Source organism: Corvus hawaiiensis, chromosome 5 (genome assembly GCF_020740725.1).
Source record: "Corvus hawaiiensis isolate bCorHaw1 chromosome 5, bCorHaw1.pri.cur, whole genome shotgun sequence".
Taxonomy (NCBI): Eukaryota; Metazoa; Chordata; class Aves; order Passeriformes; family Corvidae; genus Corvus; species Corvus hawaiiensis.
This window is the reverse complement of record NC_063217.1, coordinates 39,524,151-39,543,582: the sequence shown is the minus strand read 5'-3', so window position 1 is coordinate 39,543,582 and position 19,432 is coordinate 39,524,151. Positions and strand designations below refer to the sequence as shown.

Sequence of the window (19,432 nt, the reverse complement as noted above, 5' to 3'; positions counted from 1 at the left end):
ACAATAGACCTGAAAAGGGGAAAAAAATTCCTTTCCCTTCCCTTAACTCTGGCTCCACCAGCTACCTCAAGCAGTTATTCAAATATTTTTTGTTGACAGAGAGAGCGTTCCCTTCCCTCTACCCAGTTATTAACTGCTGGTGATCAAGTATTTGTGAAGGTGAATCTAGTCACATGAAAAATATGCTGAATGAGCAAATGTGGGATTGTGCAAAGTATAGCAGTCACAGTCAATTAACTGTTTAAGGTCTGTTTGTTTTTTCTGATTTAGAACCTCAAAACCAAAGCTTTGTCATTCTGATTTTCACCCTTCATTTGGGAAAATACTCAGCTTGGTGTGGTAACTGTTAAAAATGATCTGCTAACTTATGTTTCTATGGATTGACTGTGAAACGGTGCTCAGCGGCACGGTGTGCAGTTAGTTAGGATGTTGGGGATGTTTACTACACTTTGCTTGCCAGGTACTAAGGCATTTCTTTCTATAGTAGTTACTAGCTCTATTTATGGCAAGTTATTCACTGAACAGGAAACGCAGACTAGAACTAGCAAAGATTCTTTTTCAGAGCTAAAAATGGAATATTGTTTTCCTGAGTTGTACCCCCTCTACCAATGGCACCATGTCAGGTTGCCTCAGCAGCTGCTTTCAGTTTCACAATTTACATGGGTGCTATAATGACATTTTTTCTCATTGATGTGGTGGAAAAATCTGACATCTTTATGCTGTTTTTCCTGCTTTGATATGTTAAAGCATATTTTCTATTGACTGTGAGGTTTGGCAATGAGTGTTGAGTTCAGAGATGGGCCTGTACCAAAATCCCTGGATTCCTACATCCATGAAGTATAAGAAGGTTAATAACTGGATCCAAATGTCTTGGCTCTGGTCTATTCCTGTTTTAAATGCACATCACTTTGGCCACATGTTTAAATTGTTTTTTGAGGTGATTAAGACTGAAAGAAATCTTTCAGGCTCCAGACACAGTTTTAAAGAGGAAATGGCATTTAAGAATCTTACAGTTATTTAAGCAAAGCTTGCTCATTTGCTATTTAAACGTGACTTTTAGGAGCCCCCAAGGACCTACATTCCCTTTCCTCTCTTATAACTTTAGATGTAAGTAATATTTTGGAACTCCTTCTGAGATGTGCTGAGGAAGCTAAGGTGTTTTTGTGCCTGTCCTTTCTATTTGCTCAAGGGGACTGGTGAAGAAGGCTAGCAGCATACATTCAGGTAATGCAGATACCTCAAAACGTTTTTTGATCCTAACTGATCTGCCTATAAGCTTTTAAGAAAGTGCCATATATTAAACTGCAAAAAATTGTGGTAGCCTATGGTAAGAAATGCTGTAAGGTGGTGTAAGAGGCTGCACAGATTGTTGCTGAAATGGTGTATATTCTGCTTTTTTAATTGATCAGCTTTTCCTACTCTGGCCAGCTTAATGGATTTAGTGGCTCTGTGAATACAATTACATATGCATCTGCCAGCTGCTTGTGGTATCCCTGCCTCAGCAAGAAAAGCTGTTCTTTGGCTGTGTTGGCTCACTGTGCTTTGTGGCACACAACACTGATTTATTAGGCAGTAGATGCATTTTTTTCTCTTTTTCTTGAATGATTGAACTATGATGTCACTTTCTGTCTTGGCTTTAACCTTTTAGAAAACTTTTTTTTTTCTCCTGCAGACTATTCTCTTAACACCAGGAAAGTGGGAAATATCTCAGTGTTCATTGCAGAGCAACTCTGTCTACCCTAGCACATTCCAGGGCCACCGAATCATTTGTGGTGAGAGTGATTCAGATCTGGTTAAGATGATTTAAAAGAAAGGTTATGGGCATACTGCAGTTGTGCATTTAAGAAAATAGAGAGAGTTTTTACTGCCTGATTGAGACCACATGGCTCCAACTTAGACTTTTTTTTTTAACATGGAAATCATTGGCTGGATGTACTCAAACGATTTATTTTTTTTAATTGCCTAGAGGCTGAGAGTTTGGGTCATAGCATTTAATGGTAAGGTCAGGGTTAAAACAAATAGTTTTTAGTGTTCCTTTGAATAAATGAAAAATAGCTTTTTTGGATATTTTGCATGGGATACAAACGTGCTTCTCTTAAAAGAGAGCAAATGTATCTCAGGAATTCTTCTGACCATTACAGGGTAATTGGTGACCTGATTTGAGAGTGAGAAGGATAGAGATAAGGGAAGAGCTCCCTGTCATAAATCATGGTAAATATGTTCCACTCCAAATATATTATGGAAAATATCAAAAGTAAAAAGGAAAGGCCTTTTTTTATTGCATATAATTTAACTGCTTGCCCTCAGCATTTTGAGCTGCTCTTAAGAGGATTGAAAACTTTATGTAACTAAACTCTTTTTAACTTATTGTAACTATCTACATATAGTAAATCCCTACTGTGAAGGATGAAGTTGTAATAATCTATATTCTTTTTATGCATATTCTTTATTCTGAAATACTCTTAATAAAGTCTTGTTCTCTCCTCAGTGCTCTCAATTCTTTCTTTTCAATTATAACATTTCTCCCATAAACTGGTGCATAGCTTTGATACAAAACTTTCATCCAAATTTCCCTCAAATGAGAGTATTAGATGATGAATGTTATTTTACATGGATACTTTTGAAATGGGTAAAAAAGTCCAAGGTGTTTCAAACATGCAATGCAGATCAAAAGTTTTGAGCATTGAAAAACACTGTTTATTCTTGCCTCTGGTTGGAAGATGAAATAATGATGAAAGGCAGTTCCTACAATAATTCACTGTAATTTACATAGAAATATTACATAAGTAGTATTCTACAACAGGAAACCCAATAAACAACAGTTATGAGTTTTTGCTATCTTTAAGGATTAGGATGGTAAAGTTAGCTAGGGGATAATGGGGAAAAAAAAAGAAAATGTCAGTCATGTAGCTGTGTACGTCCCTTTCAACTAGTTCAACTAGTTTCTTGCTTAACATTATGTCTCCCTGTAATTTACAGACCATGTATGAACTTTGTTCTTAACTTTAAAAAAAGGCTGAAAACTTAAAAAAAAAAAAAAAACAAAAAAACCCCCAAACATTAACCAGAGTTCATGAATCACTGTTAGTTAATTTCTGCCTCACATAAACTGTGATGTAAACATTTAAAAGTTATTTGCAGATTTTTGTAACTTTCAAGTGCATAATGCAGGTGGGAAAGCTATATTATTTCTGAATAACTGCTGTGAGAATTAATCAGAGGTCAAAATGTATACTACAGTGCCTTGACATTCCTGCCTGTGGTATGTTAATGTGTTGTGTCAGTGTTCAGTTTTACTGCAGACTACATATAAAATATGTAGAATCAACTGGAATTGGTTTTATACTGGACAATCCTAATTGTACTGTGGATAAAACAGTACAGTTTTCCTACAAGTATAAAAGAAAGCATGGCCTTTATGATGCCCCGTCGTAAAAGACGTACCTTGTGCCTGAAGTCCTTGACGAATTCCAGAGCCCCTCAGTGCTTTACAAAGATCAAGTGAAGCAAAAGTGACAAGATTCTGCTGTGTTGTATAGGTGGGAATATTTCTGTGTCTTCACATATATACCAGAATATCCTGTTCTTTGAGACGTCTTTAGGCCAGCTTTTATAGGGTATATACATATAACTGTATACTAGATTGAAAGTTGTCATTCTTCCTAAACAGTGACTACTTAATTTTTTTCCTGACTGTAATGCTGGTGCAATCTACATTGCACTGTGCATACGTAAAACAGACACCCTCTCTTTAGTCAGTTTTTCAAACAGTGGAGAGAGGCACACTGGAGAAGGAAATAAGGATCAAGGAGTTCCAGGATTTACAGGTGTCATAGCAAGGATATATAAACTCTAGTCATTGCAAAGAGGAGTAGACCTTAAAGCAGTCTTGAGTTGCTGGATTCCTAGGGAATTTTTGATTTTCCACTAAAACCTGCTCTTGGTATTGTTTCATTTTTCAGGTTTCATAATGGTTGTGAGAAATACACATGGTATTCTTTGGGGCATGGCTGGCTAGGCCAGTGTATGTCAGTAGGTAGGAAGAATCTTGAAAATTTGAAAATAATCTTGAAATGAATGTTTGGAGCAAGCAGGCACTAGTCATAATTCTGCGAATAGTCACCAAAGCATAAAGCATGGGTACATGCATGCTTTTGGATCATACCATATTGACAGCTGTCAAACATGGAGGTAAGCTTTCCTGATAAAGCTGAAACTAAGGAGTGAAGTGAGAGCTGTGCTGTATCTTGCAGCTAGTGAGGTGTGTAAAGGCACTTCAACTGATACCTGAAAAGATAGCGTAAGTTAGTTTTAGAGAAAGGTTGTGGCTAGTCCTCAGACCTGGCTTAGGAAGCAAATGTAATCCTCCCCTAAGGAAGATTGTTTGTGGGTGTAAAATGCACAGTAATGCAGCAGTTAACCCTAATGCCAGGTATCTAATTGTGTAAACGAAGCAAATCAGTCAGATTTTGCCTATGGAATGTAATTTCAGTAAAGGGGTGCTGTGTGAAGGATGCTGAGGAAAAGGTGGCATAAGTTTTGGGAGGGTTCAAAGGCAATTTTCCTTCCCCACCCTTTCCTTCCTTTTATCTGCTGTTTCAACTAGACCCTTTCACACAGCACATTGTAATCTGTCCTAGGACACCACAGATGTTATCCAGGAGACCAAAGTCTTGAATCTTATTTTACCTCCTTTAATGGGTAACTTTTTGCTATATCTGTGATTGTATTTGCCTCTGAGGTAGGATATAAGAAAATAGCATGCCACAGAAAGGTACAGTTACTTGTAAATATGACAGCTATTACATTGAGATCAAGGCTTTTTTTTTCCACTAGTAACTGCGAAAAGTATCTTTGATAATATTACATTATCAATCAGAACAGGCATTATCAGTATTGTTTTACTAGTTAATGTTGGAAATTAATTCAGAAAGCTTCCAGTTTCATACAGACCAGTAGGCTTAGAAACTAACTAGTTATAAATGGTGATTTTTTCTATCTGTAAATACATGAAATAAACACAACTGTTGCAAATGTCTGTGAATATAGGACATCCTAATCTTGAATCCTTTGATGATGACAGTTTCCTCCACTGACATCCCAGCCTTCCAAGACCTGTTGCCAGTATTGAAAACTGCACGGTCAGTGCAGGACTGAGGTGCTTGTTCTCTACATCCTGTGGCACCCTGCAGAATGATGCCAATCTCTGCAGGCTCAGTCTCACTGAGTAAATTCGACTGCTGTCATACTTAATGCAAGACACTGACAAAACTGCTGACAGCTTTCTTGCTTTGTTGTCAGTTACTAAGTTGCTGACCTGACCCAAATGAATCAAGTATTTTAGCTTCTGCTCAGCTAATTTATATTGACTGTCTTTAGCTTGGAAATAATTGAGATGTAAGAAAAAGGGAGATGATAGTAGGAATAGTAACCATATAAAACTGGAATCGTTTTGTGTTGGCTATGTAGGGTTTCATTTTGCATTTAGTTTGGTCTAGTTCAGCTAATGTTGCAGGTGCCAATTAAAAGTTTATCTATTCAGCTACTATCATGTAGATAACTGTCTTCTATAGGCATCATTTAGTTGTGCCTATAAAAAGCACAGTGATGGCAATATATGTCACAGTTGATGTAACAGCTTTCTACCTTTCCTGACTCCAGCAAGATGTTTGCCAGTTTTCAAGGTAAACCAACAAGTTCCACGGTTACGACTTCCATGTGTTCGGGATGAACAAGACTATACATCCTGAATGGAGGTTTCCTTTTACTTATTGTTGATTTGCAAGTTATTAAGGTTTCATAATTTAATATTGTTGGTTTATTTTCTGTGGACTAGGGTGGTTGGTCTCACATAGTTTTCATCTTCTTTCTAAGTATTATGGTTTTGAGAAGAAGTAATTCTTCTTCATCTGAAATGTGTGTTGTCAGCCTTGAGTTGCCACTAATTCACCACAATCATATTAAATGCAATCTACCTTATATGTAGAATTCAAATTGCATAAATGCAATTTCATTCTTATGACGTTACATCTTTTTCCTTACTTTTAACTCTTTACAATCCTTCCCTCAAAGTTAAAAATGTTTCTTCACTGGAAGATTATGCCTGGCAATTCTGTAACAGGTACCCCTCCCCATGAAGGCAAAATAATGACAGCATGCTATTTGAAAATCTATTTCTGGCCAAAGGAGTATAAGGGATAGCTAAGAGCAGCATTTCAGTTATAGGCACTATGCATTCCATTTCAGCTAGACAAGGAATCATGTTAATCCTACAAGCCTCAACAGTTCTTTGTGTCTGAAAAATGTTCAGCATTTCACACGTGCTTATTAAATGCCTTTTTTTCTTTTTAACCTCCTCTGTTTTCACCGCTTTTAATTTGTTTCTTTTCCTTCCCTTCCATGATCTTCTTAATTTCCTATCAAATACCAGAAGTGGTAAGTTGATTTAAGCATAGGTCTACATAAGCCAAGTGATGGTATCTTCAGTTTAAGTGAACAAAGTTACAGCTCTTTACTGCACTTAGGTGCTGGAGTGCCTTCAGACTTCGTCGAAGGTGGCCGCATAACATCCTTCTGCAATGGGCAAACAGACTCCTAATAATGAAACTCCGGTATTTCATTGGCATGCAGGGCTGTATAACAACTCATCCATCTCTTCATGGCAATCTGCTTGCTTTCAAAAAGATTGAATAATTTTATGACTAACAGTACATCTGGTAATGCAAGGTCAGAATCTGCTCTTACTTTAGAGACATGGTCAGCACATAGAAGTTGGCCTTCGAGTTAAGATAGTGGAAATTAAGTTCTGCGTTGGCTCTTACCTTTCTTGGGTGACAGTGGACAAAGTGCTTAACCTCAGTTTCTCAATAGTAAAACATATCTAATTATCTCATGTTCCATTACTATTTCAGTGCTTAAAAATCTATTCATTGAGCTTTTTTTTAGAGAAACACTTTTATTCAGCTACTGCAGACACAAGAAAATTCATTGTGCTATTAGATTTTGTCCAGACTGTTGTTACCAGGTAGTCCAATGCTTGTATTCAATAAGATGTGCTGTATACTAGACACTGTGGAAAATTAGGGTGAATGTTCTTACTGAAAATACACATAGGGGTATGGCCAACCTAACAGAATGGGAAAAATGTATGGGGGAGGAAATGGTGGAATAAAATGAGGGAGGCCTAGTATGCTGCTCTAGTGGGCTCTTCCAGCATGCTCTGTAACCGAGAACAATCCGAATGAAATCAGGAATGTTATCTCTAATACCATATGTGTGTTTTTTCTGAAGCACTGAACTTTAACTCTGCTCTCATATGCTTTATGCACCACTACTGTACTCTCAGTACAGGGCTGGATGCACTTGAGGACTACTTTTTAATATGTTTGGGATATCTTTCCATAACTTTGTTTAAACAAATATTTGAGGATGCTTCATAGATTTGGAGAGAAAATTTGTATCTGTGTATTTCCATGCATAGCAAAATCCTTTAGCTATAGGGTGAAAAATACAGAGCAGCATCTCTACTTTGGAAATCAAACGTTCTGATTTTTTGGGGAAGAGATGATAATCTTTGCATGAAACAAAGCAGCAGATAAATAATTTTTTTCGCTGGCATAGCTACAGACACAAGCAGAAGGGGTCTGCTTGATTTACTGACAAATGAATTAGTGGAACAATCTGAAATGCAGATAATGTCTACCACACTTTGACTTCAGGGTAAGATGTTCCAGGCCCCAGAAGGAAGTTGTACAAAACCAGTCAATTTAATTACCTGTCAGAATGAAGGAAATTATTGCTCAGTGTCTGGCATTTCATGCCCTGAAACTATAGGAGCTCCTGTGCAGTAGCTAGTTGAATGCAAAAGGTGCGTGTTTCAGGTGCTGGGTTTTTTCTTGTGTTCAGTGCTGAATTCTTCTGTATAACATGTTTCATAGTTCTGTAACAATCCTCTGAAAATATAAAACTCTCAAAGGGTGGGAAATGAATGGCTTTATCTGGTAATCATTTAAACTTGAATTACATTAAAAAATTAATGAAAGCATCTGCAGTAATATTGAGCACAGAACTGCAGAGCCAGCTATTATCAAACTTTTTATGACTGTACTTGCTCATTCATCACATTTATAAACTGTTCTGTCTTTGTGCTCTGACACATGGAAACAGCTTCCAGGTTTATTGGCATTGGAGGCAAGCTATTGCAGCGGAGATCAAAATGTAGAAGATATTTCAAAAGAAGAAAGCTTCCCATGAAATATGAAACCTAAAAATACAAAATGAGAAAGTTATGTGGAATGTTAAGGTTATAAATGAATTTAAGTTGACCTTTTAGTCCAGTTTATTCTTTCTGTCACTTCCTGCTCATATCACCTACCAACTTTAGTGTAAAGTCTTCTGAAGTACAGGTAAATGTATCACAAACTACTATGTGAGTGTTTTTCTTCTGTATCTTTGTTCTGCTCCTTTGCTTTGCTTTTGTTTTTACTGACTCATAATAGAGACTTGCATTTGTAGATATGTCAGAAGACTAAAGAATTTTCCTTTTCAGTGCATTTTAATTAATTTTACAAACTGTAGACCAGGTTTTAATTCCTTAGAACCTGAAGGTCTTAGTTTATGATTTTTTTTTTCATCTGAAACTAATGAAACCCAGAGAGTTTACAGATAGTTTTACTACTGTATTTATGAAGCAAACAACCATTTTCCAAACATAAATGGCTTCATTTGGGACTAAGAACAAGTGGGAATTTGCAACTATTCAATTATTTTGCCATATCTTGTATTTAATAATATTGAAAAAAAGATATTGTACTATACATTGTGAATATATATGTATAAAACTGTTGAGTTATTGTGAATTGGAGGTATTTCCAATGCAATATCTTTTTCCCCCTAATATTTGCAGGCTTTTATAATTAAATGTTGGGGTCTTACAGCTGAGGAGAACAATTTTTCAGAGAAAGGAAGAGAATTTAGCCACCTGAAGTTGAAGGTATTTTGTTGTGACACAATATTGGCTTTGTTCTGAAGGAAATTTATTTCAGTTTCAACATGTAATGAGAGCTTGAAAAAAATTAAATATTGTCAAGTGCAGCCATCCAAGTTGTTGAGTGATTGTGTTCATTACTGAAATACAGAATTGTAATTGGAGTGAAGCAAAGAGTTCTTTTGACTCTTCAGCTGTCCCAGAAAGTGTCTATTCTGAATTTTCAGGAGAGTAGCAGTTTCTCTTTGGTTTTTCTGATTTATCCTTCTTCAGTGTAGCTAACCTGGAAGACAGCAGAGTTATTTCTTAGGGACCCACAAAGAGGCTCTAGCTATGTTGGCCCAGACCGCACTGGATCTCAAAACCCCTTCTTAGGAGATTTATCCCTAATGTATGGCTGAGTTGTAAGTGGCAGTAGTATGCATACATGTGCCAGGAACTCAGGTTTAGTCAGATTATATAAAATATTCTTCTATAAAGATTTAGATATCAGGTACAAGATAGTGCTCCAGAAAATGAAGTGTGAATAAATTGTCCAAGAAGAGCTCATGTAGGAAAACTGACACATGAAATATTCTTAATGACTTGTAATGCAATAAGTTTTCCAAATATTCTGAAGAAAATGACTGATGTAAAGAATCTCACTAAATTAGCCTGCAGTTATCTAGTGAGTCCAACAGCCCTTGAAAATGTCTTACAAATAGAAGCGTTGAAAACTTCATATTTTAATTGCATTTAATTTATTCTTGGAATTTTACTTCATGCTTTTTATTTACATGTATGAACCTGGACATGTAGCTTTTAAATTTATATATGTCCAAATTCATTAGTTATAGAAGTTGCCCTATGAAATGAATTATTTTTGAACAACTAGCTGTATATGTGACAAATAATCCATATGCCTGTTGTAAAAGGTGGTTTGCAGTGCACAATACATAACTGGTCCTTGAATTGCACAGAATTTTTTCTCTTTCTTGATCTGATGATTGCAAAAGTATAGAAGAAACTGAATTATCTATTTACATCTATTTGTCAGTTAAATTGCAGCTTCTGGAAATGACACTTCTATACCACAGGCTTGTGGCCAAAGAGGGAAAAGAAAGATCTGTGTAAGGTTTCTGAAAATGTGAAATCTGTGGGTTATACCTACACCTGTACAATGCTTTTGTCTTCAGAAAACATATAGTTAAGATCAAGACTATTAAGTACTTTGTGTTTTGCTAATGGACAAAGATATGGAGAAAAAGACAAATCTTTGTGGCAAAGGGTAAAGATAAATCAAAACAGGGTGTGAGGTGGGGTTTAGGCTTTGGACTTCAAAAATGAAAAATAAGTTATTCAGCATGCATTTCAGCATTCTGGTATTTCAGAAGGTTGGCTATAACATAAACAATATTATTTTAGAAGAAACTTCTTTAAGAGATACTTGTTCATTCTGGTTAGAGAAGTAAGCATACAGATTTCTCCTTTAATACTGACTGCTTTTTGCCAGTTAAAGAAATATGATCTCCCTGCTGTTCTTGTTGAATAAAAACAGCTGCACAGATGTCTTTGATCTGCATGATGAAACAGGATTACCTGAAATGTGGTATCTCATTTGGATACCATTGATACATTTGCGAAATATCATTTGCACCAACCCCACAGTGCAGTCAACAGCAAGTTACTGCCCTGCTTTCTTTGCCACATGGCAGAAATGTACCGATGAGACTTTGCAGCCAGATCAACAACAAAGTTGCTAGATACTTTTCATTGTTTTTATGTTAAATATTTATGTATCTTCCTTATAATCAGAGTTCTAAAAAAAGAGTGACCAGATCCAGTTTTATAAAAAGTTACTCCTGCAAGAAATGAATAGAAAGTACTTTACTTTGACCTCTTACACGTCTTTTGGTATTACAGAAATGTATATTAATCAGAAATAAATAGGTATGGATTGCATATCTGAGTAAGTCATACAGCAGGTATCTCTTTTCTACATGATATAGTATCTCTATTTACAGACAGAAAAGATTAGCATAAAACTTCTGCATTATAGGCATGATGCGTAATTCAGTTTTATTCATTAAATCTCACAATTTTTCCCTTTATATCTGGATATTTCATTACTGCATCACAGCATGCCTGTCTTCCAACTTTTGTAACACTGCATGATGAACACAGAGACATGCTATGTATAGCAATAAAGTTTTACTAAATTAGAATGTGTTTATGTACTCATTATTTTCTTTAATTTTTCATAGCACATATTCAAATTATAATTAATGTAAGAAAAGGTCAGTTTATTTATATTACTGTTTGTGCTTCTCTCACACCAAGGCAGCTACTTTTAGACTCTCAAAAAAAACCCAAAAACCAAGTATGAATTTAGAGATAGCTGTAAGCATTCCTTTAAAAAGTAAGTAATAAAAAAATCCCAATTTGTATTTCAGTTCATATTATAATGCTCACAGTAGTTTTGACTCTGATGCTCCTTTAAAAATATAACAGGAAGCTCAAAAAAAAACCCAAAAACCAAGTATGAGTTTAGGTATAGCTGTAAGCATTCCTTTTAAAAGTAATTCATAAAAAAATACCAATTTGTATTTCAGTTCATATTATAATGCTCACAGTAGTTTTGACTCTGATGCTCCTTTAAAAATATAACAGGAAACTGAGATTAAACAGAAGGACCTTAGGAAACGAGGTAGTTGCCTCAGTAGCAAATTTGTAAGAGGTAAATTTCAGTACATTCAGCAACTTCATAAAAATAAATTTTGTATCAAAAATTCTTATTGTGCCTAAGAATAGTTTAGCAGTAACACAGTTGAAATCAGCTGCATGTGTTATACCACTGCCAGAGAAATGCAAAATAAACAGTGGTAACTGTTGAGCAAATAATTTAAAATTCTCTTAATCCAAAAAGTAAAAGAAATGTTCTTTAAAAGGTTTGGTATATGGAAAGCTGTACATCTATACATCTTTGCTTTGCTCAATTTTCGTGCTTTCTAGCATTGATGTTGTGTTTTCTTGTGTGAATATCTCTATCATTCAGGTAACTAAAAACATCCATCAAAAATATTTTCTTTAAAGCTTCTATACTTAACAGCTACAAAGTGAGGCCAACAGTTGCAAAGTCAAGGACAAGATTCAATCTTGAAAAAAAATTAAGAATTTCTAAGCTGATTCTGTGATTTGAAGACAGAACAATTACTTTTTAATCAAGTCTGGCAATGCTGTCGTTCTTTTGTAATTTAGCTGTACACGTCTATGCAAGGCTGTGGGACATTGCAGCACCCAGAGAGATTGACATGAGCTACAGGCTGTAACTGAGCATCTTGTCTGAAGCTATCAAAATCTCGAGCTAATTTTCAGATTATTTCCCCATCTGAAAAGCTGAAACAGAGTAGAATCCTTGTTCCATGGGTAAGGTGAACTGAAAGAGGCTTAAAAAACCTACACAAGAATGTAGGGAAGAAATTTTCCTAATGACAGGAATAAGCTAAAAAAAATCACCTTTGGAGTTACTGCAGGTTGCAATCAGTGACAGAGGCCATTGCTCACTGTTCTCGGAAGCTTTGTCTGGGTCAGCTGGTCACATCTGTTACTTCTGTACCCCTTCCACTCTGCATCCTTGCAGAAAACATGATGCAAAGCTTCACTTCAGAGGAAGCAGAGTTAACCTGTAGGAAATGGCAGGCTGAAATGTTGATTCATGTCTTGAAAAGACAACAGTTTTGGTATTCTCTTGCCATTTCTTTGGCACTTTAGGAGGGCAGGTTTGGTCTCCAGGTACCTAATTGTGCAGCTTCCTCAGCTGGGTGTGAAGTCCTCATTGAAATTTGTGAGAACTAGGAGAACACTGTGCAACATCTGAAGAATCAGTTAAATCAGTTAAATTTATGTAAACTGTTTGTAATGTAACACACTTCTTACTGTAAAATTTGTTTCTGTGGTTTTCAGTATATAGAGCCATTTTTAAATTGCTTAGCTGAAGGTTCAGGCAAAGCACCAGCATCTATAGTCATATTTTTGTTTTGTTTTTAGGATTACAACATATAAATATTTAAAGTATGTATGATGCTATTGGTAACTCTCTTATGAATTGCCTATACAAATAATGAAATATCTATTGCACAAAAATTGGATAGTGTGTAGAGAACTATAAGCATCTGAATAATTTGATTCCTGCAGTGTACTCTAAATATTTTATGACAAAGCTGATTGCTTTTAAAAAATCAGGTTAAGTTCTTTAGGTAGTAACGTTTTATAGTCTGGAAGTTTTTGACTGCTTATTTTCAACAGAGAAAAACGAAATGGGAGTTACACAGTATCATGATGGAAATGCTGATTCTGCCAGTATGGGAATGTCAGAGTATTTAATTTTGACTTTTCTTGCTGGACATACTTAACACCACTAAGGATAAAGTTACTTTTTAATTTACAACTTATCTCTCTGCACTTTCTGTAGTGGTCAGAGTTCCCTATTATAATTTCTCCCTAAGGCTATATCTTAAAGTTTCACTTCAGCTGCCATTTTAAATTAACTTTAAGAGTGTGCAGAGAGGAAAACCTCTCTATTCCTCAGTGACTCTCAAAAAACATAAGTTCCAGCAGGATTATGCATTAGAGAGAACCTTGAACTGTTTTTCTTAAGACCCTTGTGCTTACTTAGTCAGTGTACTGTTCAACTCTGTTTATATTTTGTTCAGGGTCATTAAAATCCCAGACACACGTGCTCCTATGTATTTCCATGCATGGAGGATTGTGAGGGCATAAAGAAAAGAAGAGTGAATAGAAAGGCATATTGTGTGGAATTCTACTTGATGTCAGTGTGCATGAACTGCTGCTCACCTGGCATCTGACTGTCCTTTTTTGTTTGCTGTTTTGTTTTGCTGCCATGTAGCCAGTGGAAAAGCAAAGAGGGTTTGAAGCATGAAAAATGAGTACCTAATCATTGTTCCCCTGCTACCAAAATCTCTCTTCCTTGTCTGTTGACTTTCCAGTCTAGTGATTGTTTCACTGTCTGCATTAAATATTTAATTGCTATAATTTTAATATACAGAAGATACAATGTAGGTGAAAACTAAGCATGATTGAAGAAAAAGCAAGGCAAAGAGTGGTACTGTGGAAATGCACACAAGAAGATAAATGGTGGAAAGGGAATGAAGAAAAAAGTAGGAAGGAGCAGAAAATTTCAGTGTAATTTGAAATTTGGCAAGATACAGAATGACTAATAAAATTTATGTTTATGTAAAATATATGTTCCTTTTTTTTTTTTTTTTTGGTCAGCCATTATTTGACATCTTACAGTAGTTTCTGTTCTTTTTAAAGGGGACAATTCTCTACAAATTTGCATGAATGGTAGCATGGCCTGCAGGAATGCACCCACAGTGAAAGCTGGAAGTCTTATTCTGTGGACTGATATGTACACATATCTACAAACCCTTTAGTTGGTGCCTCTGCCTGTTTTGTTTCTGTTTGCACACTTAATGCAATATTGAGAACCGACAACAAAGGGATAGGGAAATGAGTTGATATTTTTATATTTGGTATCCAGAAGTTGTGAAAGAGGTGTCTTTTTAAAACAATGTTCTCTATATAGAAAATTCTCTTTTCCTCAAAGCATCTGCAGTGTGTTTGTTCCTCTGTGTTACTTTCAATGTCTTTTGGGTTGGGTTTGGTTTGGTTTGGGGCGTTTTAACTCTCCAGAAGTATTGTTGCTTTCTCACAGCTAGAAAGTAATCCTCTTATCCCCAAGAGGCTCAGTAGGCTGGAATAGAATGGACATGAGTTAATGCTGCCCTAGTTAGCATAAAACTGGAATTTTCTTGTAAGACTTGCTTTGTGGCTATTTTTGTGTGTCTAGCCATGAGTCCTTCTGGTTTCCTTGGCTCAGTTTTCCTTTGATAGTGATTTGTTGCTTGCTTTCGTGATCCCTCTGCAGAAAGAGGGAACGCTTCAAAGATTTATCTTTGAATCTGTTTCCGTCCTTAGGAGCAGAAAATTCTCTTACCATGATTATTCTAATTGCAATGCAGTAAGTTTGACTGCACAAATATATATATAAGAGATGAAAAAGTAGAATTCAGTCTGTGTTTGGGAAAAAATGCTTCACTTATTTTTATTTGATGACCCTTTTTTGAATTCACAAACTCTCTTGAACTGAACTGGCAACTGGCAAGTTATGGCCGAATAAGTATTTAAATTGAGTATTTTCTTATTCACCTAATTTTGATGTAATCACCAAAAGAAGTTCATGGCAAGTAATTCTCCTCTTTCATCAACATGTACATAGAAAAAAATACAATTAGAAAAGGAAAGAGAGTACAAAGTCTCTTGCAGTGTTTGTCATTTCAAATATCTCTGCTCTTGCCAATTGTGAAGGTGAATTCTTCTTTCCACGATAAACAGTGAAGTCCCACACCAGGTGTGTTTCCCATGCATCAAACATCGCCTTAATGATAGCTGAGGTAATTTGGTATTGAATTGCTTACTTATGTGCTTTCCTCTGAGGCAGACAGTGTCTGATCTAGCAGGTCAGGACTCGTTTTCAGTATGACACTGATGTGATGCAACAAGTCTTAATCCAGCTAGTGCTGAGGAATAGCTCCCACTACTTGAGACTGACTGTGCGCATGCACAAATCAAGGGACAGTGTAGAACTTCTCCTCCTAAGAAAACAGTTCACTTATTAAATGTTGTCTGACAAAAAAATATAAATGGATTTTTTTTACTTTAGGTTCTTATGCTTATGACAATTTTTTCAACATTTTGTGAACATAGAATTTAGGAAACAATAGAAAGCCATACAGCTTACATCAAACTAAAATGGGATCTGTCTGAGAAAATAATTAGGCTTGGAGGAGAGGTTTTCCTTTGCAGGATGTTTCTGGAAAGGAAAGGAAAATAGAACAAATGGTTATGTAGGGCCTCATATTACAGGCTCTTGTCGGTGACTGTCTAGAAATTGAGTTAACCTCTCTCTTGTGCATATTGTTTAAAACATATCTTAGGAAAGGCTACACAGAGGTTAGGGCTCTGAAGGTCTAATAATCAGAAATAGTAGCAGAAGTCCTCATACTGGTAGAAGGGATGACTTGTGACAAGAGGAAAGGAGGGGAAGGGGGGGAAGAGAAATGTTAATTTTGGCAGTAGACCTGACAGAGTAGATTTGTCTCCAAGGCAAATAGTTGTAAAAGTAGGCCAAAGGGGTCTGTGGAGTAAACAAATGGAAGTTTGTTAGTTCTTTCCAAAAATGATACTTTCTTTGTGCACTATCTAGGCAACAGAAGACAGAAAAGGAACTTGTTAGTATTCTAATTACAGAAGATAATTGCATATAGCTTTCATGCCACTACTGACTGGAGGTTTTGCCTTCAGGAATAAAATACATATTGTTCATAAACACAGAGAGCTTGCCCACAGTTACGATGTTATTAAGGGAAATTCTGTTATGTGTAAACCTGCTAGGTTTCTTGACTCTGGATTCTGAAAAAAGCATGACATTTCAAGTTTTACAATGTAATATTTTCAGAAGGATGTTTTCAAACATTTTTTATTTATGTTAATTACATGAAGTTTTTAATTAAAAAGAACAATAAAAGTGAGGAAATACAATTTTATAGACTCCTCGCTGATTGTTATTTTATAGTATCTGGCATCCTGTAATGTTGCATGCTTTTCCGGAATAGGTAGGGAGAGTTCTGTAACTCCTTGGGGTTATTTTGGTTTTTGGGGGTAAAGGGAAGTCATCTGATAGAGGCAAAATAAAAATTTTAATTCTGAAGTATTAGTGGTATGTAACTGCAAAAATTCTCTCAGAAACACGTACAAATTAAAGGAAAAATACCAATTTATTTGTGGCAAATTTTAAGTATTTAAAAATTATTTTTGAAATTCTGTCATCTTTTACTTTGCGTTGACTATCCATAAATTTATAAAAGAACGTACTATGGCAGAAAACTAAAAGTTGAGGGGGGGGGGCAGGGGAAGATCCCTTTTGAAGCTTGCTGTCAAGAATTGCTCATTTTGTCTTTATTCTCATTAGAGCAAGATTTGAATACTGGGGAGCAGAGGAAGAAGAGGGTAAGGGAAAGGAGAGGACATGGAAAAGCACAGATTGGAATTATGGGGTGAGAGGAAAGGAAGAAAGAGTGGTAAAGATCAGAGTGGGTTTGCAGGACTGGAGTGGAAATAACAGCCCTGGCAAGGCTTGGCAAAAATTGTTTTCAGGCTATAGGGGCAATTTGAGAACAGAAGGATGGTTGCTCACGAGTGATTTTCCTTTAGTGACTCTCCAATCTACCTCCCCTCCCTGCAAAAATGCACAGCAGACACTATAAACCAAGAATTACCCACTTCTCATACTTGCTGTGCTGCCAGAGATAGAGAGAAATCAGGGCATAGCCTAGGGTAATAGGACTACCTGATATGAGGGAATCAAAGAGAAAAAAAGGTGGGAACTGGTACTTTCATGGTAGCAGTATGGGCTGAGAGCATAGACTAGCTTATACTGGAAAATGCTTGATTGACCTGATGTAAACAAAATTATGCTGTGCTTTTACCTACCTATAAGTTACCATAGGTAAGTGTCTGTTTTGTGTTTACCTAAATCCAGCACTTTGGTTGGGACATACCTTCTTGGTAGTGGAAGATGTATTACTTACATACATAAAAATCCAGGCCTCAGAAATCAGTTTACGTTCTTGATCTAAGGCAAGAGCAAACCTATTTAAAGGTTACCAATATGGAACCTGTGCCATGGGATTATGTTAGGTTGACTGGGTAAGATGGACAAAAACCACAGAGTCACAGAATGGGTCAGGCTGGAGGGGACCACAGTGGGTCATCTGGCCCAGCCTCCCTGCTCAAGCAGAGCACATGGCATAGGATTGTGTCCAGACAGTTCCTTGAGTATCTCCAGTGTGGGACTCTCATCAGCCCCTCTATGCAATCTCTTCTGGTGCTCAGTCACCCACACAGTAAAGAAGTTCTTCCTAATATTCTGGTGGAACTTTCTGTGTATCGGTTGCCTGTTGCCTCTTGTCCTATTGCTTGGCACCACTGAGCAGAGCCTGGATCCATCCTTTTGATACCCTCCCTTCAGATACTTAGATGCATTCATGAGGTCCCCTCTCAGCTGTCTCTTCTCAAGGCCCATCTCCTGTTCTCATAAGAGAGATGCTCCAGTCCCTTAAGCATCTTTGTTGCCCTCTCAACAGGAGCTCCAGGAGCTCCATGTCTCTCTTGTCCTGAGGAGCCCAGAACTGCATACAGCTCTCCAGATGTGGCCTCACCAGGGCTGAGTAGAGGTGCAGGATCACCTCCCTTGACCTGCTGGAATTTTCTTCCTAATGCACCCCAGGTCTTGGCCACAAGGTCACACTGCTGGCTCATGGGCAGCTTGGTGTCCACCAGGACTCCCATGTCCTTCTCCACAAGCTGCTTTCCAGCAGCTCAGCCCCCAGCCTGTACTGGTGCCTGGGGTTATTCCTCCCCAGGACCCTGCATTTGCCTTTGTTGAATTCCAGCTGGTTCCTCTCTGCCCATCTCTCCAATCTGCCAAGGTGCCTCTGAAGGGCTGCAGAGCCCTCTGGGCTATCAGCCACTCCTCCCAGCTTTGTGTCATCACTGAACTTGCTGAGGAGGCACTTTCTCATCCAGCCAAGTCATTGATGAATAATACTAGGCCAAGTTGGGGGACACTGCTAAGTGACAGGCCTCCAACTAGACCCTGAGCCATTGATTACAAATTCAGATATTCTGTGTGCAGGATCAGTGGGATTTAGGTAGATGGGAGTAATAAATTATATTGAAATGGATTAGACTGTGATCAAAACAAGCCAATACACAGGTTACACAGGAAAAATTCATTTACCAAAACCTGGACAGGAGGTAGTTTTAAGATGTAGGTGTGTTGTGTACAATTTTCTTAGTATTCAGAAATGTTTTCACATTAGTATTCACAAAGTTTAGTCTAGCAAGTAATTTCTTTGTGAATGCCATTAAACACTTCAAAGGACCATGTGCTGATTTCAGTTGCAATTTAGATTTTTGCAGCAGAGTGTAATGTCTTCTTGTGTGCGATGAGCCTGAACCAATCCTTTATATTCTTTTTTTTTTTTTTTTTTTTTATTTCTAAATGTGTGTGGGCTGCAGATGGTTCTGTGAAGGAAAAGAACTTCAGAATTCCCCTGACATTCAGATCCATTCTGAAAGTGGAGGACTTCATTCACTAATTATAGTAGAAGCCTTTGAAGACGACACTGGACGCTATACTTGTCTGGCTTCAAATTCTTTTGGTTCAGATAGCACATCAGCTGAAATATTCATTGAAGGTAAGAGATAAAATAATAACATACTTGATGTATATAAGAAAAGATAACTAAGCTGAAGTTCACTTTTGGTTCTTTATTTTAAGATTACATTCAATATGGTGGTATTTTTACAGTATTCCTCTGCTTT

The 19,432-nt window shown here is 36.8% G+C and overlaps 1 protein-coding gene across 6 annotated transcripts in view; it reads left to right on the top strand.

Moving 5' to 3' along the window:
- Positions 1 to 19,432, top strand: part of PALLD (palladin, cytoskeletal associated protein) — a 199,629-nt gene that overhangs the window by 46,069 nt on the left and 134,128 nt on the right. For all 6 annotated transcript variants that reach the window (XM_048303959.1, XM_048303958.1, XM_048303956.1 and 3 more), the window contains one exon: positions 19,127 to 19,305. In XM_048303959.1, the coding sequence (XP_048159916.1) occupies positions 19,127 to 19,305 (179 nt within the window). The remainder of the gene's footprint in view (positions 1 to 19,126; positions 19,306 to 19,432) is intronic.